At 42.3% G+C, this 27,107-nt stretch overlaps 2 protein-coding genes across 3 annotated transcripts in view; one reads left to right on the top strand and one right to left on the bottom strand.

Moving 5' to 3' along the window:
• NMI (N-myc and STAT interactor) overlaps positions 1 to 27,107 on the top strand; it is a 135,070-nt gene that overhangs the window by 54,138 nt on the left and 53,825 nt on the right. The gene's annotated exons all lie outside the window — the stretch shown is intronic.
• TNFAIP6 (TNF alpha induced protein 6) lies at positions 1,630 to 21,082 on the bottom strand. The gene is made up of 6 exons (XM_081008980.1): positions 20,903 to 21,082; positions 10,102 to 10,239; positions 8,192 to 8,353; positions 4,048 to 4,276; positions 2,791 to 2,831; positions 1,630 to 2,299 (listed from the first exon to the last, which is right to left on the bottom strand). The coding sequence occupies exons 1-6, from the start codon at positions 20,994 to 20,996 to the stop codon at positions 2,139 to 2,141; spliced, it is 825 nt and encodes a 274-aa protein (XP_080865106.1). The 5' UTR covers positions 20,997 to 21,082; the 3' UTR covers positions 1,630 to 2,138.

The raw sequence follows: 27,107 nt of genomic DNA, 5'->3' as shown, positions 1-27,107 counted from the left end.
ATAAATAAGCCCAGTGCTTATTAATACCAGATTGTTTGCAAGGTTGCAGCTGTAACCGATAGCCTGGCAGAGGCATACAAAATAACCCTTGCCTATTTGTGATCCTAGGCACTGAAATCTCTGAGTAGGGCTGCAGTTCTGTTCCCCTCTATGCAACACCAATCACCAGAGGAACTAGGAATAGAGGGGATTCACTGAGACCACTAGATGGCAGAGATTAGTAGCGTCCATCTATAGATTCCATTCTTGTAGCAGGATGGCAGAGGGTCAAATCACAGGTTACATGAGAATATCCTTGTATTTAATCTCCAGTGGCAGTTCTTTCCAATGAAAAGCAGCTCAGCAAAAGAGGCAATTTGGACTGGAAAAATGATGTGGGTAGGACCGAGTGTTTAACCTTTTTTCCCATCTGCTTTTCTACGGCAACTCCCCTTCCCAGCTGCTCTTCTCTCTGCCCCTGCCGGGATACAGATGTGCATTTATTCTTTGATATATTATTGTGCAACTCCATTAACTTCTACTTTGCCCATCCCATTAAGTAGCCTTTGTACCACTGATGGAGATTGCTTCTCGCAGTTTTAAGTTATTGGCAGGAATACAAAAAGTTGTCTTATACGAGGGTTGCCATATTTTAAAAAGTGAAAATCTGGACACAAAAGTTGTTGAGCTTTTTTGGAAAAATCAAGGGGAAGAAAATGAAGTTTTTGAGCTATTTTTGAGGAAATTCCAGACATATGGCAGCCCAACTTAGACTGACCATGGGCTCTTCTAGTTCAGAATCATCAATACTGACAGTTGCCCAAGATTTCGGACGGGTCTTTCCTTGGCCTTTGCAGACAGATGCCAAGGATTGGCATTATGTATGTGAAGCATAGGCCACTATCCAACTGCTGTGTCTCATCAGCGCATGGATTTACATGTGAATTCCACAATCTCCCCAAATCAGCTCCACAGCGCTGGGAAAAACCCTAGAACAGATTTTTGTTGGTGTATTGCCAAACTTGAAACGAGCCTTGAAGGATGGCCTTGAAGTGCATCCTTGAGGCATGTCTAAAACTTCTGCTTAGCAATGAGATTTCTTCCCAGCAACTGGTGTCCTTATCAGGGCATGTCTGGAGGAAGAGATATGCAGTGGAATGTGAGGCAGTCAGTGTTGGTCAGTGTGTCTGCCAGAATTTGTGAAAGTCTGATTTGAGGAGGGTGCAGCAGAGAGTTCCATTGCACATGTGTAAATCCTTGCACTGATGGGACACATTAGTTGGATGCTGCCCTTATATATTCTACCACTGAGCTATGACTTTTCAGGTTCCAGAAGACAGGTTTTCAATGATCTATTCTGAGCCCCATCCTTGACTTTCCTGAACTAGAACCTTGTAGTTTTGTTGGCCAGTTCACAGACATCACTGACAATTTAATCTGGTTTGATTGTTTCATCTTCCACATAATCTGTGAATATTAGTCTGTAGTCTGAGTTCAGTGGCATTCTGCTGATTGCGAAGGAACTTGTAAACCTGAAAATGGAGTCAGGATTCCATCATCATATTAATTAAGTAAATAAATTGTCTTAATTTTGAATTTAATTTGGAAACAGAGTGGCCTCCCCCCCCCAAAAAGCGAAAAATATGGCTCTTGAAGTTTGATAAATATATATTTAGAAATCTCAATAATACATCAAATGTAGTACAATGATTATAGGGTCTAGGAGTAAATATTTCTTCATCTTTTTGGCTCAAGGAAATGATCACTGCTTACAATTCAAAGTGGCTATCACTGAGCAGCTGTGAAGCAGGAAGGGGACTTATTTGCACACAATTGCATGGCCCCTTGAAACTTCAGCTAAAAACTTGAAACAAAAACAACAGGCTTTTTAACCCATTTATGGTGGCAGGTAGAGAAGCAGATAAAGTCAAGAGAGGAATCACATGATGGTGGGAAGCATCAGTCCAAAGGGGTGTGTATCACTGAGGTTGTATGCATCAACAAAAGATCAGCAAAAAAGAGAGATCACATTGGGAGGAGGTAACAGGAAATTATGGAGAATAGGATCCACTGGGAGGAACATCAAGTAGGTACTTGGGGATAGGGGAATGTCTTTAATAAACATCCAAGGCAAATTCTTCTTTCATGTCAATGTTCTTTTATACAATGCCAAATCTTCCAGCTAAGTAATTTTTGTTGTCTTGGGTAGTTGTATTTTTCCCATCATTCTTTTTGGGTGTATCTAAAGCAATGTATTTAATCTGAAAGCCTCCTGCCGTTACTGAAGCATCGGACAAAAACTTCAGTGTCATTACATTACCTAGGACGAGAAACAGAGAAAGAGAAAAATTACTTCTATTGAGGAAACACCTATCCCCCCAATAAAACTTCAAAGAATTTTTGAATTTCTCATTCTTTCTGCCAAAACACATGGTAGCATTTTTCTCTTAAGTGCACTCAGAAACACTGTCAAATATAATAAATGCCACTCAGCATGTGAGTAGGACAGGAATGGGAAACCTGTTGTCTTTGTGATGTTATTGGACTTCCAACTCCCATCAGTCCCAAAGGCCAGGGAAGATGTGATTTGTAGTCCATCAACATCTGTTAGGCCACAGGTTCTTCATCCCTGCCCTAGGAAGTAACACAGAGGTTTATAATACTTCAGCCATTCTGCTTCTGTGAATTGGCCTTTGTGACGACCTCTCTGGATGGAACGTTCTGTTGTGCAGTACTTCTTATGAGTCTGAGAAGCAACTGTTATTGTCTTAGTCTATGGTTGTGTGGAGGTGTGCATGTGTATAATCTTACCTGTGCTGATTACATTTTCTGGAAGTTCATCTCCACAATACCTGAAAAACATGACAGTTGATTTACTGGTTAAGTATAGGCAAGCCAAAATTCAGTAACACACTTGCTTCAGTGGCTACCTAAGCCTTTGCCAGACCGATATCAGCTTGAACTTACACTGGGTGATCTATCGTGAAGGATGCCACCATTATCATGTGTAGAAGACATCAGGTAAGATAAGCACATAGAAGTAACTTATATGCCACAACAATGGTAATTTGCAAAGTGGCTGAAGTCTTCAATTGATTTTGGATACTTCTCAACAGATTTGTCATGTTTGGCACAAATAGGAACCTTTTCAGGGACTGGGATTTAACATGAACAAAAAGGCCAGTGGCCTATACACATAACACAAAACTTTGCTTCTTTTGAATGTATTAACCATGACGGTAATCTCCCCTTGCCATGCGCAATTCTGTTTGCATGGTTGATAGAAAACTGGTTATCTGAAATATCAACATTTTAGTAACTGAAGGCCAACTGATAGATGATTACATGCTTTTAGACATGCAAGTTGTGTCACCTGGGAGGGCTGATAAGGAGATCGGGGCAAGCATGGTTTTAGACCTGTTTCCCCATGCTGTGGTCCTGGGGCAAATCACTCATCTGAATCTGGTATTATTTGTCTTGAGAGGAAATCCCCCATTGATGGGAAGTCCAAGAACTTCACTTGAATGAGAGGTAAGAGTCCACAAATGAGCTGAGATGAGTTTTCTCTCTGCTCTAATATTTTGGAGGAATTGCAGAGTCGGGGAATGGGTGGGGATTGACTGGGAATTGCAACATACTTCCAATGAATGAGTTTGGAAGGATTCCTGGATTGGATCTAAAAGGGCGAGAAACCAAGGAGTGGGAGGAAGTTGGAAAAAGTGTGTGGTTATTAACACTTCTTAGTTCGCTGTTTGTGTAAATAAATGATGTTATTGTTCAGAACCTCTGAGACTGGGTGGGATAAACATATCCAAATAATAGATGTGTGTCGTATCTACATCGTATGTTTATAGCATGTGGCTTTCCCCCAGCAAAACCTGGGAAGTGTAGTTTACTTTTCAGAAAGCTACAATTCCAGGCACCTCTAACAAATTATAATTACCAGGATGGGAAGCCATGTGGTTTAAATGAGCATAAAATGTGGTGGTAGTCTTTTTATTTCCTGGATGAAGTTTCCATGCCCCTGTATGGTGTAATATGTTAAGAAAGATGTGGAAATTGTTTTACCTGCCGACAAAACCATTTACGTCATCATAGCTGTCGTATATTTCTAAGTAATCAGCCATGCACGCTGTATCGTCTTCAAGATCAAAGTCGAGAAACTGAATTTGAATCCGTTGGCCGTATTTCACCCTTATATGCCAATAACATGTTTGATCGTTTTCATATTCCTTTGGGTAGCCAGGGGTTTTAAAGATGTGCTTTGAATCTGTGAAGATACCACCACAGGCTTTTCCTAGGAGAGAAATAAAACAAGAGGAAATTTGCCTTTTGAATTGGGCTGTCACAATGTCAGAGAAGACTTGCGGTGAGACACAGGTAACCAAAATTAATACTGGCACCTGCCATCACTGTAATGTGCCACATCCATATAATCATATTGTATTGTGTTTCTAGTATTTAAGGGAGAATGCTCACCAGGGTACAAAAAGAAAGATATAAAGAGTACTGCTCTACTAAACTTGGAGCCAGCAGGGAGCCCCAACTTTGAGCTTTCATTTTTTTAAATGAAGAAGAAAGTCTGTAGCCCCTTTAGAATGAAAGTTTAGTTGCAGAGTGGTTTATAACAACCCTGCAGTGTTTTCCCACAGTATTAGACCCTCATTGCAGGTTGGGTTGAAGCTGAAAGAGTAAGACCTGAGAATTGTAGTTTGTGCTTTTTACATGTGTGTTTAATGTGCTTTAAATGCATCGAATGTAGGCTAAAACAATGCTGCAATATTAACCACTGCTTTTATCCCCACAGTGGAAGTTTGGCTATTGCCTCCAAGCTGAATAATATCACTTACAAAGTATGAAGATCCCCCCCACCCGAATGAAAGGAACAGACGTAAACCAGCCAAGGTCAACAACTTGGTTTGATAATGATGCTCACCACCCAAACAATACATTTGGAAAAGATCTAGCTTGCCTCTCAGAGGAGACAGCCAAACAGGAGGCACAGATAGGCTGACTAATCTGAATTCTAAGAATGAAGGTTGCCTCTCCCTCTTTTCCCTGACATGTTCAACATCTGTGAGGGTTCTCCTCCCCTGAGAGGTTACTCAGCTGCTTATTCACACAGCTTTTTGTTTTGACCTCACATTGATAACTGCAAAGTGTGGTTTCCCCCACCATTTCTCAGAGAGTGCTAGTCACCATAGCGCTTCATGTACTAAACACGTGAACCTGATTGCTGCAATGATGGCATTTACAAAATGGCAAAAGGAAAGAAAATGTTTCCTGCACCAGAAAACCATGCTGTTTTTGATGGTGAGCTATTATAGTATAAAATGCACTATGAAACATTCCAGCACTGTTAAAGGAAAAGCAATATAATTGGGTTTAAGACTGCATTTACTGTATTTATAGGCACATGAATGCATGTTCATTTAAAAAACAAACAATCATTTTGGAATCTTCTTCTGAGACTGCCAGGCAAGCATCTTCCACGTGTTCTCCAAACCCAAACAACTTAAATTCCAGCACACCGTCTCCAATGGTATAATTCAGCAGACATAATTTGACCTTGTTACTCATAGGATTAAAAAAATAAATAAAAGTAAGTAGCACAGAACAATAAAGCTTTGTCCTTGATACTGTTTTTCTTTTTGTCAGCATTTCATTCTCAAGAAATGCTTTTCAGGGGTGAAGAAGAGCATGCAACAGATCTAGACTTTGCGCTTGTCCACATTTCCACTTGTCTTGTGCATAGAAAGCACGAGTCTAGGTCTGAGCAGTTTCCCCCCTTGCCTCACTCCTTTTTTTCCCCTTCTGAATTTGATAGTGTTTATTATACAAACCATTAGAAGTAAATTTACACAGCTGTTAATTATGGAAAGTGGCACTACCATACTGTGTAACACAGTTTAAGATAGTAGAATAAGGCATTATTCCATTTAAAGGCATGCAGGAAGGGGTTTAATGCATTCCATATTTTTCCTTCAGCTCTTCCACTTTTTAAATATATGCTTTCATTGCATCTTCTTTGGATATTTCTCTCAAGGAATTCCAGGCATCCCACTTGGCCTTGTCTTTGAAATCAAGCATCCCAGGACGGTCTGTATTTACATCTCCAACTGTGGCCTGCTTGTAATGGCTGTAGATATCCAGCACTTCTTGATCTGTTGGTTGGGTCTTCAGCTTCTTGACTTCTTCTGCAGCTTTTGCAACCTCTGCCTATGCCATGGTTGCAGAAGTGCGTAGCGACCCCCTCCTGATGCAACAAAAGGCTGAACTGTGCCCATTGCAGTCTCTTGTCCCAGAGTCTCTCTGCCTCACTCCTTTCTCAGAGAAAACCTGCTTTTTAGGGCTAAATCGGAGCAAATGCGAATCCATTAAAAAAGAAGTTTGCTCTGACTGAGCACTAAAGAGCGGTTTCCCCAGTGGGACAAGAGGAAGTGTCAATAAGCCCCTCAGCAGAAGTACTCAGTCTCCATTGATTCTAGAATGAAGTGCTGTGGGTACTCAGCCTGAGGCCAAATAACAGAAGCAATCATTGGAAAAGCAGAGTGTCCCTCAGGCCTGTTTGGGAGGCTAGCCAGAAAGCATTGGGCTTCCCTGAAAATCAAGCATAAGGCTATGTCAGTTGTTTTAGAGTTGACACCACTGCCTGCAGAAAACAAGGCCTTGGCAAGAGCAGAGAAGTAAGCCTGGACGTTGCTGGACTCTGGGACTGATGCTGCCTGGGGACTTGCCCTGCCTGTGCAAGCAGCTGTTTTCCTCATAATTCCTTTTCAAGAAGTATATTTGGCAAATGAAGGGATGTTCACAAAGATTTCAGAGGTCTCCAGGATGCTGTCATCGATAGGAAACTGCACAAAGTCTGCCCTGAGCTTTTGGAAAGGAAAGGAGTGGTCAAAGCAGCAGATTAGTGATGCAGTTTTAATTGGCACCTTGTACCTCGATTTAACTTGTACCTTGTTTTAAATCCTACTTTATTTCTGTGCCAGCTGGGTGACTTTTAGTGAGCCATTGTTGGAGAACAATATCATCCCCAATATGGAGCTGCTGCTGAAATGTGTAGGGTCCTTGACCATGTGACATCACCACACTGTATATTTTCCGTCCATTTCCCCCACAACATTGGTAGCTTCTAGCAAGACATACCATCATGCTCTCTCAATAGGCGGGCAAGTGATCCAACAAGATACATGGGAAAACTCAACATGGAATGTCATTTTTGGCAGTAGATCCATGTTGTGGATCTTTTGTTCTTATTTATTTCCTACTTAATTACTGAAGTTTAATTCCTGAATAATATGATGTTCCATCCTTAGTGTGCAACCACTCAGAACTGTATGATTAGACACTCTGGCACAAAATCCCTATGCTAGCAGGTAGCTGGTCTTCAAGGTACAGTACTATCCACTGAACTTTTAATTTTGTTTAAAAGTTAATTTTATTTTGATTTTAAATGTGATTTCAAATTGTATTTTAAACTAATCGTTTGATTTTGTGTTTTTAATGTATTATATTTGGTGTTAGCTGCCCTGAGCCTAGTCTCGGCTGGGGAGAGTGGGGTATAAATAAAATTGATGATGATGATGATTACTGGGAAAGTTGTTGCCCAGAAGTGTCCTTATCTTCAGTTAGCTTTATTTGCAAAATAAAAACAACAATTTGCCTCTTAGAATTTCAGGGAGGCTGAATTAAAAACTAGAAGGTATGTACTTCAATGAAAAGTTGGGTATTGAACAGATATTTCCATCCCTTTGTCCCTACAGACGAACCCTGGAGGAAAACGGAAAATTATCAACCACAGCCCTGAATATAAGAAGCTTAAATCCACAAATCTCTGGGCACTTGTTTTTCTGCTAATCAGAACATTTATGCTAACCAGAGGGGAAGGAAAAGCCCGCTGACTTGGAAAGAAGCAGGTGATTTAGGGCGGCTCCGCACTCCATAAAATACCGCCAGCGGGTTATGAAATAGGCGCTACATTGCTATGGAGTTCCTTGGATTATGTAATACGTAATGGGGCCCACTAGAAAGGAGCAATCAAGTACTGGCTCTGGAATTTCCCTTGAGAGTATTAAAAAGCACACAGATTTGCAATCGCATGCACACAAAAGCTTATACCCAGAACAAACTTAGTTGGTCTCTAAGGTGCTACTGGACAATTATTATATTTTTATTTTGACTACGAAAATGTTGTTTGTTGCACACTCACCATTAGGGTTGAAGCAGTAAGCATCCCACTTCTCGCTCCTGTTGAGCCGAAAGCCGTAGTCCACAATCCCAGTCTTTCCAAAGCCACAGTTGCTTCCAGGTTTGACAATGGGATAGCCAACTCTTCCTTTCGCTAACCAGCCAGCCGCACACATATGAAACCCTGGAGGATGGAAGGACATGTCATGTACGCCCAGTGCTGGCTTAAGATGGAAACACTGTACTTCAGATTAATGACCTTTTGTTCTTGTTGCCAAAAATGTAATTGACACACAGTTCGTTTAAATTGAATTAAGCCATGCAAGCGAAACAATTTCCACCCTGGACACATAAAATGCTGCGTGTATGCTTCATTTATTTTATTTTGTTAGAAAATGTGTCATCTTTTTTAACAATGGAGAGGGCTGTTTTCACTTTAAACTAATAAACAACAATTGGATGCAGATGCTTACTAGATCTTAGTCTTAGAACTGTTTTTTAAAGATGTCGGACTAGTGTAAGTCACTGAGTTACTAAAATTCGGGCATTCACTCTGTTGCATCCCTGTTGCCTGGCATTATCTTCAGGTACTCTCCAGGTTAATATCACTCACCACACTAGTGCAAATAGAAGCCCGTGGATGTAGAGATGTGGAGAAAAACAGCCTATTACCACCTTGCTTAAGACTACCTTAGTACTGACAAGTCTGGGAGAGTTTCAGCTCTATGAAATAAGCATCTCAGCCTAAAATTGAGAGGTTGACATGTCCCAAGTGTGTCCTGAGATCTAGAAAATTGTACTACAACTTAGAATGATAACTTTCTAGGTGGAGGAGTTAGCAAAAGAGTCAGAAGGGTGTGATAGGGCCATTTATCACACACTGTACTCATTTATCAAATGGTCTGGCAATTAATCATTTTGGTTGCTTGCTTTGTCGCCAGATTGCATCTTTCTAGGCCTCTTCACATGCTGTGTGGGGTTGTGCACATTTCATTTCATTGAAGCCATTTATATTCATTGATTCTTGAGCTCACACATCAGTTGTGTTGAATAGCAGCTCCAACAATTATCCCTTTTACTCCATTCCTGTACCCATTAACTTGGGAGCAAGTTCCATGGGACTCAATGGGGCTTATTTCAGTGTAGACATTGTATAGGATTGTGCTGTACATACCTTTCCCACTTGGATGTAAGTCCCATTGAATTAGCTATGACCTACAGCCAAGTAGCACATTGGGGATAGTGGGCAGCCTTGATATACAATGGTACCTCGGGTTAAGAACTTAATTTGTTCTGGAGGTCCGTTCTTAACCTGAAACTGTTCTTAACCTGAAGCACCATTTTAGCTAATGGGGCCTCCTGCTGCCGCCACCTGATTTCTGTTTTCATCCTGAAGCAAAGTTCTTAACCCGAGGTACTATTTCTGGGTTAGCAGAGTCTGTAACCTGAAGCATCTGTAACCTGAAGCGTATTTAACCTGAGGTACCACTGTAATGGAGATTAATAAAACCAAACTGATTTCAATCCATGTCCATAGGGTTCTTAAACTTTCATCTTCGGTATTACTTATATGTCAATTTCTGTAACAAACAGCATTGTTCGTACAGATGTGTTTTTAACAGAAAAGGAAACAGATGAGGGAACTGAAATTAGACTCAATCATTGAACAATCAACAGTGCGGACAGTTTGTGTGAACATCAAAGGACAAAACACACTCTGGGCAGCTTTCCCCCATCTCTTGCCTTCTAGATGTTTTGGACTACAACTCCTATCAGCCACAGTCAGCACAGGAATGCCACAGTAGGAAGTTTCCTCACTAAAAGCCCAGTGGTTTTATGTAGCTCTTCTTCACTTTGGGGGACTTTGTGGCATGCAGGAGAATTCCTGCTGGACCAGACTGCCAAATGATCACATATATTGCGTGCTCATACCTATTTTCCTTGCAGCCTCCAGCTGCTGGTATGTGGCTAGATGTCCTCCTTCATACTGACACACTGCTTTTGCTTCTGCATATGTGAGCTGGTATTTTCCAGACCTTGCTTCTCTATGGTACACTCCTGCTGCTCGTTCTGTGAAGCCAAAGCAACAAACAGTGATCTTTTTCTTTTCTTTTTAAAACAACGGAAACAAAGATTTGAAGAATCTAGCAGGTGTCCTGCTTTTCACGGCCGCAGACAGTTTAGCCCAGGATGCTGTTCCTTGTAACGTGAACATGAGCAATCTATCAAATCTTCTCTGGGTGTCAGTGAGGGAATTCTGTCATTGCTCTTCTGACAGCAAGTAACATTAATTTTAGCGTCCACAGATGGATTTAGAGCACATGAACATTATGTACAGAAACTAGCTTCAAGCCTGACATAGCTTTTAATCAAAGAGCCTTGGGGACTGTAGATTGAGAAGGGGCTAGGGATTCCTTAAAAATTTAATCCTCCGCAACATCACACACACACACACACACACACACACACACACACATATTTATGACTCCAAAAATTTGCTTGGGGGGAGCCAACAACAGTTAAATTGAATGCAAACAAGTCTCAAGCTAGTTTAAAATTGAAATTAGGCTGGCAACTAAATTCTCAAAGTTAAATGCTTTACTGCTGAGTTCCTGGATCTTTTGGGTCTTCCTCACTTATCCTACTGGTCATGCCTATTGCTGTCTACCTATTCATCCATGCTTAAGTTCCCAGTTCATCCTTTCTTCCCATGCCTGCCCTTTACTAAGATTTGGCCCTCTCGGTCACAATGTGTCCACATTTTATGCCCAGTCAGGTCCCACATGTGGTTCTTTGGCTAGTTCAGATGCAATGCCTAAAACCAGGGATGGAGAATCTGTGGTTCTTCAGGTGCTGTTGGATTCCAAATCCCACCAGCTTCGGCTAGCAAAAATAGAGGATTATGACAGCAGGAGTCCAGCACTATCTGGAGGGTCACAGGTTCCTCATCCCTGGCCTAAACGGTGGTTTGGCATTATTTGAATGAGTCTTCAAGGAGCTTTAGGATAGAATGTTCCTTCCTCCCTTTTCTAATTTGAGGTAAACCATTCTTTGCCACACTGTTTAAACTGGGCAACTCTGGTTTGTACTTGTTCTGCAAAACAGGATCGGCCACCAGGTTTTGTTCATGATTTCTAACCAACAGGCAACATCACACCAATATTTATTTGTTATCTCTACTATTTCATCTCTGCTGCTTGCGGCGGTTGCAGAAACAAATTGTAAGATGCCAAAGTGCAAGTTCTACAGCTATTAGAGGATATGGTTACAGAAAGACAAACTGGTAACAAAATTATGAATGCCTGTGCTAATCTGTTGAAAGAAATTCAATACAGCCAGCTCGGAATGGCTTAAAAACCCATAGATTTGGGATGATCAAACATTTGAATAATGGCGTACTTCTGTGGAAGCTGGCTTGGAAAATTAATCAGAACTTGTTCCCAAATGAGGCATGCATAGGCCTGTAGCCCAAGTAGAATAGGGATTTGGGACATTTGCAGTCAGCGTAATAATGAGAGTTTCACAACTTGAAACCAACATCTTTTTAAAAAATCTATTGGATGTTATTGTTGCATATAAAAATGTGTTGTCACAGAAAAAACAGGTAACAGAGGGGGGCTGAAAGGGAGGCAACTAAACAGTATCCAGCAACTTTGATTTAATGAAGGCCTTTGACACTGAATTGTCACTGATGAGTAATTTTGCCAACACTGATTCACCCCACGAACACTGATTATAATATTAGTACAGGACAAGTCCCCTGCCTAGACCCCCACAAAGACTGGATGATGTGGTATGAAAAACCTTTTTCTTTTCTTTTTTTTTTTGGCAGAAAGGTCAGGTTATTATATTCCCCCCATCTTCTTAAGTTCTTCCAACTTGGCTAACGACAACAAATTTCAGCAAATGTTTATTGCAACAAATATTCCTGAGCCAATGAATCTACGAAACTGGAAGTGGGGGATGTGATTTTTCCTGGCAGCGAGAATCATAAAGTCCATGTATTCAAAAAATGAACAGCCAGATTCCAGTACGCCCCATACCTCTCCTGTGCTTAAGGAAAATTCATTCGATTCAGTTATGTATGAATTGAAAACGTAAAGCGAGGGATAACAAAGTGCATTTGCAAATAGAAGGACCTTGGGGTTTTGTCACTTTTGCTGGCCAGCATTTTACTCATGGCAGCCAAGGACAGAGATTTCTCTACTTCTGCTGGATGAATAAGTTTGTGCCAAGTTTGTCCTACGTTGCACACACACACACACACACACACACACACACACACGTGATGCTGTTTGCCACGCCCCTAACCTATTTCCCAGGGCACATGCCCCCTTTCACCCCCATCAGAGGGAGCTCCTGGGACAGCAACTGTCATCTTCCCCACAACAAAGGACCTGCCATAGTTGCCCTAGTTGGAGGAAGGAATCCCTGTTAATTAGCAACTACAGCTAGATGTATAGTTGTTGTTAAAGAGTTGTTATTTCACAAGAGAGACATTTGCCTGATGTCGTTTGGCTACCTACAGCAGTAAACCGCTGCGTGGTCCTCCCAGGAGACCAAATGTGCCTGGAAAGGCCCATCAGTGTCACGCTGCTCTCTTGGAACAGTGCAGGGAATGAAATAATCATTCAGCATAAATCACAGATAAACAAAACGAAGCAACAAGACAAGAGCCCCTGGTACACAACTGGTATAAAACACCCTGCGAGAATAGGAGATGGTAGAAAAGAAAGTCAGTTAACAAAAATAGTCACATGGCAAAGATCTGAATATACATCATGTAATCTAGTAGAAAAGCTTATTAAAAGCTCAGAAGTATTGCTAGGAAGGCAGTGATAATTAGGGGGAAATGGTTGCTTTCCACATTTAATTTCTTTGGGGAAGTTCCTGGATGCAACACAGGGTAGTTTTATTAGTATGTTCTTGTGGGTATTGTTATAATAATATTTTATTGGTGTATCATTGTTCAAAAGTCAATAAGAGAATGTAGGTTTTTCAATCTTAAAACCAAACCAAACCAAAAATTATATATTTTAGAATGAACAAGCTGTTCCTGATAGTCTTCTTTGGGATTTTATTTGCAGTTGCTACAGAAACTACAGCAGTCAGCCTTTCTGACCTGCTCCTGTGGGTGGTCTAGATCTATTGAGAGTAATCAGAAACTTCCATCTCTCTTGCTCTCTTGTAAAAATCATTTTATTGGTATGGACAGGCTTTCAGCATCTGTACTCCACCTTCTCTCCTCAGTTTTTGAATTAAAAATCCACTGTATATACCAAAAATGGTTAAGCCGTGTCCCGCCAGATGTTGTGGGACTCCAATTCCCACCGGCTCTACTGAAAGACCAGCAACTTTTTGTTCCTTGAAATCTTTCCATTCCAGATGGTCATTACAATAACTCTGTAACCGAGAAAGTGCCTGAGTTTGCTTTTCCTCTCATTCCCACCCATCTCCTTTCCTTTTGTGCCATGCTTTTTTAAATAATAAACTTGGGGGCAGGGGCTTTCTTATTATTAACATTTGCAAACTCCTTGAGGTGCTATTTTTAGTTGAAGAGTAGCATTAAGATGTTTTGAATAAATAAAAAGCCACAACCAGTGGTCACCATTCCCATTTAACGAGAACGAGGGTGGTGTTCAATGGTGAGTTTTGTCACCTCTTTTTCTAGAAAAACAGCACTGCCCTTGCTGTATATGATGGGGACTTTTTTTTAAACATAATTTTTATTAAATTTTATACTTCGTCACATACCAACGAAATCATAACATCACTTACATCTTTGCTCATCCTGAGCCTCGACTTCCCCCCTCCCACTCCCTGGCTTTCATAGGTATACCCTTTCGTCTTAGCATTCCTATCTCACCCGATTTACCTTCTTTTTATCCTTAAAGAAATTTACTTCCGTATTTGTAAACCAGTTCCACATATCAACATTACAAAATATTTTAAGTAAGACCTGCAAACGTTTTCAAATGTTTACAGTGTTCTTTCATATGTTGTATAAATTTACTCCAGTCCTTGTCATGCTGGTTTCGGATCTTCCCTGTCAGCTTTGCCAGTTCTGCATATTCAATCTTTTTAGTATGCCATTCTTTCAAAGTTGGAAGTTCCTGCTGCTTCCATTTCTGTGCTAAAAGTGTCCTTGCAGCCGTAGTAGCATACAGTGGTACCTCTGGTTAAGAACTTAATTTGTTCTGGAGGTCCGTTCTTAACCTGATACGGAAGGGGCGGGCATGTCTCCTTCACCTTCTTCTTCGCTACAATATATCCATTTATTTCTGAGTCCAATTGTCAATGTCAAAAGGGACTAAAATCTATAAAATTCATAGAAAATCAACGTGCCAATTTGCTCAATTTCTCTAGGACTCCATGACACCTCCCCTGTCCTCCATAATCCCTCAAGCAAGGTGTCAAGACCCTAATCCTATCAAATCACTCTGCCAAGCAAGCCTTCCCTCCGGGCAATGCCAGGTGGCAGACTATGCATACATGGACCATTGTCTTCTCATCACTGGTACTCAGGATGTGCTTATCTGCGCATATCTCCAGCTCTGCATATTCCCCCTCCCTCCTCCATATGTTAATCCTGTGTAACCCAACCTCTTCTTAATGTATTCATAATGTAATCTGTGTAACCCAACCTCTTCTTAATGTATTCATGATGTAACTGGGATGTATTTTGCACTGTATTCTGGGACATGGAGGGAAGTTTTAAAAGTTCATGTCGCCCCTTTCTCGCTGTTCAATCTCGCCTTGAACCTGTTGCGCAATAAACTTGGATCTTCTGCAGTTTGCTCCTGTCTCCAGCTGAGCTCATTTTCCTCCGCAGGGACCCGCGGACTTAGTCCGACGAGCTGGGTGGCAGAGTAGCCTCGCACCCAGATTTTACCATAACAACCTGAAACTGTTCTTAACCTGAGGTACCACTTTAGCTAATGGGGCCTCCTGCTGCCGCTGTGCCACAGCCGCGTGATTTCTGAAGCAAAGTTCTTAACCCAAGGTACTATTTCTGAGTTAGCGGAGTCTGTAACCTGATGCGTCTGTAACCTGAAGCGTCTGTAACCCGAGGTACCACTGTATGTCTTTTAAAGGAATTTCTTCTCCTATTATACCCAGTAAAAATGCCTCTGGTTTTTTAATAAAAGTATTTTTAAAAGACCTTTTTCAGTTCATTATATATCATGTCCCAGAAGGCTTTAGTCTTAGTACAAGTCCATATGATGGGGACTTTGCATGCTGTGCTGATGCTCCATTTTTCTCTTCTTCCTCTGCCCTACTGAGTAATTGAGAAGATAATGAGTGTTATTTCCTTTCCTAGTAATGCACACAACAGTCTCTGCTTCTTTTCATCTCATTTCTCTAAATATTCTTGAGCCACACTTGACCCCTTTGAAAGCTGCCTAAGGACTCATAGGCCAGTTTCATTTCATGAGCATCCTTAGCTCATCAATATAGACCAGTTTCTATAACTACCCAGAGAGGTGCAGACATTGTAAGGGTGGTGGACCCTTCATTGGAAGTCTTCAAGCAGAAGTTGTATGATCATCTGTCATGGATGCTTTAGCTGAGATTCTTGCATTGCCCTCTAGAATAATTTCTATGATTTTTTGACTGTACCGTGGAGTTGAGTTGCATGCATTTGCATTGGAGAAATGAGGGGATTAGTGCTGACACCAAAAAGCAGGAAATCTCCCAGCTGGATGCTATTACAATAGCTGTAAAAAGCTGTCCCCTCAAATGGCAGAGGGCTCAGGAAATAATTATCCCTGGGAGTCCTGGACGAAACTCTTCTCAAATGTTCCATGCAGATCGCAAGCCCATCTGTGCACTTAGAAATATTTATGCTTGCAGGAGGGAGGGCTGTGTAAACGAATTAAGGCTTGGACATTGAGTTTTTCCACAACAGAAATTTAAACCCTTATTCTATCAGGGGCACCAGAGGTGGGTAGCTCAGAAACACCACCATGGCCTTGCAGCTGGTGGGATAACATACAAAAACTGCTTGCAAAAATGTGTTTATTGGGAGAAATTCAAAATAAACTGAATTTCCATGTGGAAATGTGGAGAACGGAATTTAAGATGGGGGAAAAATGGGAATCTGAAAGACACAAAAATTGGCAGATTCAGTCATCCCAACTCAGGTCTCCCACATTTCCCCTATATCAAACCGTATCAGCAGTATCCCTTGCTTTCTATTCCACTACGTTATTGGATTAAGATGGTAGTTCCAAGGAGTATGGTATTTATTACTGCTGCTCAGCTCTGGAATAATCTGCTGGAGAAGTTATTGGTAAGAAATTGCACACAGGGCGTACAATATATAGTTTCTCTTCACTTTCAATTGATCCGTTTTTCAGTTAGGCTATTTTTTATTATTATTATTATTTAATTTCAATAGTGTTGATTTGCTATTTTGTTTTATTCCTGGGTCTTTGGTTTTACTTCTGCTTACCCACTTTGAGCCTTTGGAAAAAGTGAACTATAAACAACTGGAATGCATACATATGCATACAGCCTGACAACCGCCAGGACCCCTGCTGCATGGCCTATTCCTTTTAGTGCTAACACACAGTGTTGTTATCAGAGCAGGACTTCAGGGCAGACATTCACTAGAATGATCAGGAGGATCCTCCCCTAAGCAGCAGGGCAGAGGGATCACACTTTGAAGTATGTGGAATATTTATTAATTTGTGTAACCAAAATGCATGTACTCCTTGATAGGAGAAAAACCTCTAAGTAGTTTGCAAAAAATATAAAATAAAACATTTTTAATTAAAAAAAATGAAAGCCAGTATTTAAATCATTCAAAGCATAGTTAAAATCAACAGTAGCTAAAAAGTGATAAAATACATATAACTTCTGAACGTCTGGATAGAGTTGCCTGAACAATAACAAATATTAAGCAGTTGCCAAGAAGAATACAGGGAAGGCACCTGTCTGATGACTATAGACAGGGAGTTCAAAAGTGTAGGTGCTGCCACGCTAAATGACTGATTTATTGCAAATGTGGACAAGTCTCATGGGGCACTTGTAACAGTGCCCATTATGCAGATCAAAGTAGTCAAACGGGCACATACAAGGTAAGGCAATCTCACAAATAAACTGGTCCCAAGCTGTTAAGGCAGTGGTTTTCAACCAGTGTGCCATGGTATCCTGGGGTGCCTTGAATGATGGCCAGGGGTGCCGCAGGCAACTCTGGCCTCCGTCCCCGCCTCTAGCATCTCTGTCTCACCAAGGCTTGCACAGCTGTTTGTTGCAGCAGCCCTGGCAACAAGCTCCACAGGCGAATGGTGCTTCTGGGGCTGGCCAGGGAGTGCTAGTTACCTGAAGTTACCTGGTGGCCTCGGAGAAAGCAAGCAAGCAGGCAAGGGAGCCCAGCCAGCCAGTCCACCAGCCCTTGCTGTTGGGCATGGAAGGACAAGTGGGAGACCAGGCAGGTAGGCAGGCACTGCACTGGCCTTTCTTGTGCTTGCTGTAAGCAAGGCCTGCCTGGGAGCCCAGTGCTGAAGGGGAGCCTTTCCGCCATGCAGGCCCTGCAGTACCCACTGCTGCCACTGCTACCTCCCAAGGTAAGGTGCCGGCCTCACATTCACCTTTGGTAAGTTTCCGTTGGGCCACTACGGCTGGGCGCATCCTCTTCCCAATCCCCTGTGGGGCAGTGTGAGGACGTGCTTCTCTTTGGGGCAGGGGGAGACAGCTCAGAGAACAGGGGCAGTGGTGGCAGCTGCCCAGAGGACTCCCAAGGAGAGGGGAGAGGAGATTAAGCTGAAGGAACACTCCAAAAGGGAGAGCGTTCGAAAAAGGGTGAGAGTCTGCCAGCTCTGCAGGCAAGGGGTGACATAACTGGGCTCCTGAGCCCCACAGGGGTGCCGCAGAAAGAATACAGTTGGTCAAGGGAGCCATGGACTTAAAAAGGTTGAAAACCTCTGTGTTAAGGGATTTATAGGCTCATAGTAACATACTGAACTTGGCCTAGAAGCAAATGGGACAACCAGTGCAGATCTCTGAGCAGCTTTAAACGTATGGTGTGGATGTCACCTCAGGAAAAAGAATGTGTTAACCCCAGCTAAAATACAGTGCAGTTTGACTTCAAAGAAAATGCTGATTTTTCACACAATGCAAGTGCTACCCTCAAGGAAGATGTTTGACTCTTGCAAGACTAAGAAATAGGAACTTTGCCTCCATGCAGTGCCAAGCCTAAGCACAGCACAAAGTTTCATTGTGACCATGGTTGACAGCATGGTAAAGCCCCACATGCTGTGTTCTCAATTAACACATCCCTTCCTCGGTGCCTGTAATTAAATAAAGCCGGAGTCGCCAATGCGGTACCCAACAGATGTTGTGGACCACAGTTCCCTGCATCCCACTGACCATTCCATCACGCAGGCTGAGGCTGATGGAAACTGTAAGCTAAAACATCTGGAGGGCGGCACCATGTTGGCCACCCCTGAAATAAAGAGTAAACTGCAATGCGAATTCACAACCAGCATCGTGTGTAGTTAAGGCCTCTATATTGGTTTGTGCGCTGGGAATGTATTGTTTCACTCAAGTGTTTTATTGTGCCTTCCTCATCCCCCTGCCGCATTTACAATTCATGAGTAAGATACTCTGACATTCAGGATTTTTCTGCACTCCTCTGACTATATTTCCATCACATATTAGGCGAGGTGTGCTGACTTAAAAACACAGGGCACCTCTCGTGATCCATATTCTGAGCCCTTAAGACACCCTGGTCTATAGTCTGAGCTTTCCCCCTCTCCAAGTACTGACACAGGCACACAGGGAACTATCCTGCAAGTACTCTGTTCCTGCTAGTTCCCCCACAGTAGTGTGCACTGACGTTCAGCTTCCAGTGCTGCATATTGATTTCGTTGGGGTTTCAGCACATCTTTGTTCCTTTGCATACTACCCAGTATCGTTAGGACCTAGGTATTACTCTACTAGTGGTTCTGAAAGGGCTAGCTAATTTTATGTTAAGCAGCTATACACCATAAACAATCAAAAGTTGGTTAGGATAAAAGCAAATGTCACTTCCTGACATCCTGGAGAGCTGCCACCCATTAATGTAGGCAGGGGTTGGGGAACCTATGGCCCTTCTGTTTTCGTTGGGACTACAGATCCCATCATCCCTGGCCATTGAGCATGGGAGTTGGAGTCCAGCAATATTTGGAAGGATACAGGGTCCTCATTCCTGCTGTACACAGTCCTGAGCTAGATGGAGAAGTGGTCTAACAGGTAGGTCAAAGATAGCTTAAATATGATCTCTGTGCCTTAAGTCCATAATCCACCCATATGTCATGCATGTATTTCTGGGAAGTGGTTTCCAGCAAGTCCAAATGTGCTTCTTAGAATGGTCTTAATCAGGAATGGATTGCGTTCCACTGAAACGCAAGTAACGGAAAGGCTTAATGATCTGCTCTTTAACAAAAACCCCAAAGGGCAAAGAATGGATCTGTCGTGGTCTTGGGTTGTAACACTTAGTGCTCTTTCTTGATCATAAGCTCCTTTGAACTGAGCTGGGCTGAGCGCCGCGCTGGCAACTTCTAAACATACCCAGGTCATGTACCTGAATGTGTTTTCCACCCCCTCAGACATCACATTTGAAGCACACAGTGTAATACTTGAACCAGCCTCGTAGTTTGACCTTCCTGCACCTTAGCCTGGGGGGGGGGGAGACATTTCTTGTAGAACAGCTGTGTTTAAATGGACAAGACTGCCCAAGTTTAAATGACCTTTGTATGGCAGCCTTTGTTGTTTCATTTGTAAGTAATATCTTGGCCACATGAGACTTTTTCTAGGGTTTCTATGTCAGCTGCCAGAGAATTTACCTGGCGGTGTGCTTCATGGCTAAGAATGCAGCCCTGAAGTCACTTTTGGGGCAGCATTTTATTTTGTGGCAAAAAAGATTTCTGCATTGCAGGGGGTTGGACCCTTGGGGGTATCTGCAATTCTATTATTCTGTGCCAGTATAAAGTGGAACTAGATGTTATAGAAGACACAGAGCTATCATTGACAATACTCCACCCCCCTTCTCAAGTTCTCTCCATCCCAATTCTCTATCCATTTCTGGTTCTGCCAAGAGAGACCATTACTGAGATACTGAACAGGCTCCAATCTTTATTTTCCTAAGTAAAATTCAGCTGTTCTGAAATAAGAGGGAAGGCAGGAGGATGCTAGAATAAGTAAGACATAAGAAAGTCAAAAGACAGCAGAACAAAAATGGGATACAGAGAACGGGGAAGTACAACTGCTCTGAAATGTTTTTTAAAACCACTTCTTTCACAATGTATATTTCCCAAAATATCTGTATATGAAGCATCAAGGAATTTCATATATGTACAAGGCAAAGGCTGATATGTATCTTGCACAGCTGTTTCTGTTTAGTTCTCTCTTTCTCTTGCTCTCTCTCTCACACACATTCTCTAGAGGTTTAGCTTTCCATTCATCTCAAGCTTCCAGATAATATCATTCTCCCAGCTCCTATTTCTAGGCATTCTTTTTCACAAATGAAATGTCTGCACCACTTTTTTTAAAAAAGTAAAATAAAGAACATTAAGCCAAAACAATGCAAATGAATTCTTGTTCGGCTGCAGCAAGATGCTGCCTTTAAATCAATGGGACGTGACAACTGAAGCAGCGATTTGGAAAATGTTGTGGGTATCCCTGAAGCCAAGGCTTTGCAAATGGAAACAAATGAACAAACAAAATGAATAAATGAAAAACCTCTTACCTAGCCAGATAGAGTTATGTAGAACTCCGTCCTTGAACCCCCAGCCAGCAGCTGTATCCCACAGCAAGGCAAAGAGAAAAATCAACACAATCATATCTTCTGTTAAGAGTATTTTGCAGTCACTGTTGAAGCGGGTCTGGAAAGACTCCTTCTAGCAGCTGCTGACTTTCTAGTGGAACATCTGGCTGCCAGATCTTATATAGTGTTTTCATCTGTGAGGTCAGCAAGCCTGCTCCAATTGAACATGCTGTAGTATTGCTCACACATTAAAACTTCCCTGATTTTTTTGTAAGTCTGACTCATTTTACGTTTCCCTTACATGAGTCTCCAAAGTCTACAGCATCCAAGTAAAGGTTTAATTCCTCATTTGCCAAAGCAAACATATTATTTTCGAACAGTTAAATATCTTTTTTCTTTTTTTTTTTTTGGAACCTCCTTCTTTTGACACTGAAACGGCAATCTGCTTCACACAATTTTGATCTTTTTACTGTATTTTTTTTACCTGTTAACTATCTTCTTTCCCTCCCATAACCATCGTCACTTATTTTAATACTCAGACAGCAAGCTGCTCTACACAATTTCGCCTTTGTAAAAGCATAACAACTGAATCCTTTGCAGGATAATTTGACTGTAGGTTCTGTCTGTCGCAGCTACGCTTTCATGGAGTGGAAAAGCTTCTAACCCTGACTAGAGAACCAGATACAGATGGGTAGCCGTGTTGGTCTGCCATAGTCGAAGTAAAAAATTCTTTCCTGTAGCACCTTAAAGACCAACTAAGTTAGTTCTTGGTATAAGCTTTCGTGTGCAGAACTGGTGTGCTGAGCAGGACTTGACTAGCAAGCAAAGTGGAGAGGGTACAAGCTCTTGTTGCACTGGTTTTGCTTGAGTTGCCTGGCATGATAGGAGCCTTTAAGGTCTCTGCTTTGCTTGGGAGGCAAGGCCCACCCAGCAGGCCAGCTTTGGAAGGCTAGGGATGCTTACACAAGAACCTGCGGAAACGTGGATGGTCCCACAAGATCTCACAAGAGCCTCCCAGAGCCTTCTAGGGCTGTCTCAGGCCTTGCCTGGCAAGCAAGGCAGAGAGTTTAAAAGCTCCTTTTGTGCTGGGTAACCCCGCACATATTTGGCCCAAAAAGAGCTTTTAAGCTTTCCATCTTGCTTGAGACATACACAAGAAGCATTAAAACACAGTTCAAAACACATTCCATCTAGGGAAAGGCACTCACAAATGAGGGCACAGAGCAGGGCTGGTGAGAGGGGTGGGCCAGGTGAGGGGTGTGGCTTTTGGAGAGCGCTGAGGACAAGAGACCTAGAGGCTTCTGCCCTATGGGAAATCCTTCCATGTGCAGAAAAAAAGCCCACAGTGGGTCTCCATAGCCAATATCGTCAACTTTTGGTTGGAAGAGTGGGTTCCTCAATGCCATATTATAGCTGTGCCTTATGTTAGAAACTCTGAGTACAAAAGAGGCATGTTGGAACACAAAAGCCATGGAGGAACTCCCTCAATTCGTTGTGTGCTTTGTATCTCTTTCTAACTTAAAAGTTAGTGGGGTTAAAAAATGAATTTATTATCCTAAAATTAGTGATCTGAAGGTGTCAAAAAATGAAAGCAATAGCTGTAGATTCCTACATCTTGGTTATTCCAAAATGGCCACTTACCCTACAGTCAGGGTGGGCGGCAGTTGCAGCCCCTTGCGGCATGCCTTCCATTCCAGGTGCAGCGAGGAGTCATGTCCCAGCGGCTGGTCATTTTAAGTACCCCAGACCAGCTGTATTGTGTGGTGGAAAGCCCATCAAGCCAAATGTTTTAACTTCCCTATCAGGGGCACCAAGCACGAGGAACCTGGATGGCGGGCCAGAGCAGCGAAGTTCTCACTCTGGTTCTCTAAGTAAAAAATTCTTTCCTGTAGCACCTTAAAGACCAACTAAGTTAGTTCTTGGTATAAGCTTTCGTGTGCATGCACACTTCTTCAGATACACTGAAACAGAAGTTACCAGATCCTTCTATATATTGAGAAGGTGGGGAGGGGTATTACTTAGAAGGGTGGTGGGAATCGGAGATTGGCAGATAGCTGAGATGAGCCTGTTGACGACTCTTAACGACTGTAATAGGTCTTACAGGAAAAGGCAAGGGGTGAGAAGGTGAGAAATGGCTTAGTCATGTATAATGAGATAAGAATCCGATGTCTCTGTTCAGACCAGGTTTCTCTATTGTTTTAAGTTTGGTAATGAGTTGTAATTCAGCAGCTTCTCTTTCCAGTCTATTTCTGAAATTCCTTTGTAGTAAAACAGCTACTTTGAGATCTTGTATAGAATGTCCTGGGAGATTGAAGTGTTCTCCTACTGGTTTCTCTGTTTTGTGATTCTTGATGTCAGATTTATGTCCGTTTATTCTTTGGCGTAAGGTTTGGCCTGTTTGTCCAATATAGAGAGCTGAAGGACACTGTTGGCATTTGATGGCATACACAATGTTAGACGATGAGCAATTAAATAGTCCCGAGATGGTATGTGTGATGTTGTTGGGGCCAGTAATGGTGTTGTCCGGGTGTATGTGGCAGCAAAGTTGGCATCTGGGTTTATTGCAGGCTCTGGTGCCAGTGTCCGTGTTAAGTCTGGTTGTAGTATTATTGTGGGTTAGGAGTTGTTTAAGATTGGGTGGCTGTCTGTAGGCAATGAAAGGTCTTCCTCCCAGAGCTTGAGAAAGAGAACTGTCATTGTCCAGGAGAGGTTGTAGATCTCTGATGATGCGTTGAACTGTTTTAACTTGGGAGCTGTATGTGATGACTAGTGGAGTTCTGTTATTTTCTTTTTTGGGTCTGTCTTGCAGCAAGTTCTCTCTGGGTATCAGTCTGGCTCTGTTGATCTGTTGTCTAACTTCATCTGCTGGGTATTTTAGTTCTGAGAAGGTTTGCTGTAGATCTCTTAGGTGAGAGTCTCTGTCTGTAGAATTGGAACAGATGCGGCTGTAACGTAGTGCCTGGCTATATACAATGGACTGTTTGGTATGTTTGGGATGGTAGCTAGAGGCATGTAGATATGTTTGTCGGTCAGTTGGTTTACGGTATAAGGTGGTGTCTATGCGTCCATCCTGTATTTTTATAGTAGTGTCCAAAAAATGTATTTCTTGCATAGATTGATTCATTGTAAGGTTGATTGTGGGGTGAAAATCATTGAATTTCTGGTGAAAGGTGTCCAGGGTCTGTTGACCATGTGTCCAGATGATAAAAATATCGTCAATGTATCGTAGGTACAAGAGAGGTTTGAGTGGGTAGGAGTTTAGGAAACGTTGTTCTAAATCTGCCATGAAGATGTTGGCATACTGTGGGGCCATGCGGGTGCCCATTGCTGTGCCGCTGATCTGAAGGAACAGGTCATCACCGAATTTGAAGTTGTTGTGGGTAAGGACAAATTGGCAGAGTTTAGTGGCAAGGTCCGCTGTGGTTTTATCTGAAATGGTGTTCCTTATAGCTTGTAAACCATCGTTGTGTGGGATGTTGGTATACAGAGATTCCACGTCCATAGTAGCTAGTATAGTATTGTTGGGAAGATTATTTAAAGATTGTATTTTCCTCAGAAAATCTGTGGTGTCACGTACATAGCTGGGAGCACTGATGGCATATGGTTTCAGAACAGAGTCCATATAACCGGAGACACCCACTGTAATAGTGCCAATACCTGAAATGATGGGGCGTCCTGGATTTCCTGGTTTGTGTATTTTAGGTAGAAGATAGAAAGTTCCTGGTCGAGGTTCTGTTGGTGTGTTGGTGAGGATCTGTTCTTGGATGTGTGGGGGTAGCTCCTTAACAATCTTGTTCAGTTCTTTCTTGTATTCTTGTGTGGGGTCTGAGTCCAATTTTGTGTAAAAGGCGGTATTGGAAAGTTGTCTGCGAAGTAGCTGTTTTACTACAAAGGAATTTCAGAAATAGACTGGAAAGAGAAGCTGCTGAATTACAACTCATTACCAAACTTAAAACAATAGAGAAACCTGGTCTGAACAGAGACATCGGATTCTTATCTCATTATACATGACTAAGCCATTTCTCACCTTCTCACCCCTTGCCTTTTCCTGTAAGACCTATTACAGTCGTTAAGAGTCGTCAACAGGCTCATCTCAGCTATCTGCCAATCTCCGATTCCCACCACCCTTCTAAGTAATACCCCTCCCCACCTTCTCAATATATAGAAGGATCTGGTAACTTCTGTTTCAGTGTATCTGAAGAAGTGTGCATGCACACGAAAGCTTATACCAAGAACTAACTTAGTTGGTCTTTAAGGTGCTACAGGAAAGAATTTTTTACTTCGACTATGGCAGACCAACACGGCTACCCATCTGTAACTGGAACCATGGAAGGCACCACATTGAGCCGCATGAAATGGAAGTCCATCAACCTCACCAAGAAACTTGCACAGGTACAGACTGATATCTTCTTTCTCACTAAATGCAAGAACCTGGACATTATACCCAAGGGTCTTAGAATTAAGAACCCTCTACAATCCACGTATCCCACTGAATATGCAAGAAAACTATGCAACACTTTCTCTAAGAAGCTGCTCAAACATCTGATCAGCGTTCTCTACTCTAAACAGAAGCTAATAAAGGAGGAACTCCTTGTATTAGACAACTCTATCAGGAACCACCAAGCTTGGCAAGAGTTCCAAAAGGAAAAACAAAACATTTACCACTCTCAACTGGAGCTACTGAAGAAACAGAAAAACAAGAAACTCTCTAACCTTTCCAACCTACAGGCTACTAATCAAAACAAGATCAACAATATTGTCAATCTCTCACAGCAAGCACTCAGCCCAGCCGAGGAATCAGTCCTTTCACGTGGACTGTCATTCTGCCCTGCCAAATCCCCACACATGATCCAGTTCTACGGGGACTTGGAAGCATTTTTCCGCCGTTTACGCCTGAAGGAGTATTTTCAACACACACAACAACAAGACAAATCAGAACAAACAACAACTTCACAACACAACACCTCTCAACCCACTGGAGAACAACAACCACCCTCCCAACAGAACACTGACCACCAACTACCACTGAAAAAGTGTTACACAAAAAGGGACTCCACATGGACCCCTCCTGATGGACGCAATACCACACTGGACTTGTACATTGACTGCTTCCGCCACAGAATCCAAACAGATGTAACCAGAAAACACCATCGCTTACAACAAAATCTAAACCATGCTGAAAGGAGAGCCATAGATAATCTCAGAAACAACCCAAACATTATAATTAAAGAAGCAGACAAAGGGGGAGCTGTCGTCATCATGAACAAAACTGACTACATTCAGGAGGCTCGCAGACAACTTTCCAATACCGCCTTTTACACAAAATTGGACTCAGACCCCACACAAGAATACAAGAAAGAACTGAACAAGATTGTTAAGGAGCTACCCCCACACATCCAAGAACAGATCCTCACCAACACACCAACAGAACCTCGACCAGGAACTTTCTATCTTCTACCTAAAATACACAAACCAGGAAATCCAGGACGCCCCATCATTTCAGGTATTGGCACTATTACAGTGGGTGTCTCCGGTTATATGGACTCTGTTCTGAAACCATATGCCATCAGTGCTCCCAGCTATGTACGTGACACCACAGATTTTCTGAGGAAAATACAATCTTTAAATAATCTTCCCAACAATACTATACTAGCTACTATGGACGTGGAATCTCTGTATACCAACATCCCACACAACGATGGTTTACAAGCTATAAGGAACACCATTTCAGATAAAACCACAGCGGACCTTGCCACTAAACTCTGCCAATTTGTCCTTACCCACAACAACTTCAAATTCGGTGATGACCTGTTCCTTCAGATCAGCGGCACAGCAATGGGCACCCGCATGGCCCCACAGTATGCCAACATCTTCATGGCAGATTTAGAACAACGTTTCCTAAACTCCTACCCACTCAAACCTCTCTTGTACCTACGATACATTGACGATATTTTTATCATCTGGACACATGGTCAACAGACCCTGGACACCTTTCACCAGAAATTCAATGATTTTCACCCCACAATCAACCTTACAATGAATCAATCTATGCAAGAAATACATTTTTTGGACACTACTATAAAAATACAGGATGGACGCATAGACACCACCTTATACCGTAAACCAACTGACCGACAAACATATCTACATGCCTCTAGCTACCATCCCAAACATACCAAACAGTCCA

This window comes from Podarcis pityusensis (assembly GCF_964106645.2).
Source record: "Podarcis pityusensis genome assembly, chromosome: 1".
In the NCBI taxonomy this organism is placed as follows: Eukaryota; Metazoa; Chordata; class Lepidosauria; order Squamata; family Lacertidae; genus Podarcis; species Podarcis pityusensis.
This window is presented reverse-complemented; position numbering and strand designations above follow the sequence as displayed.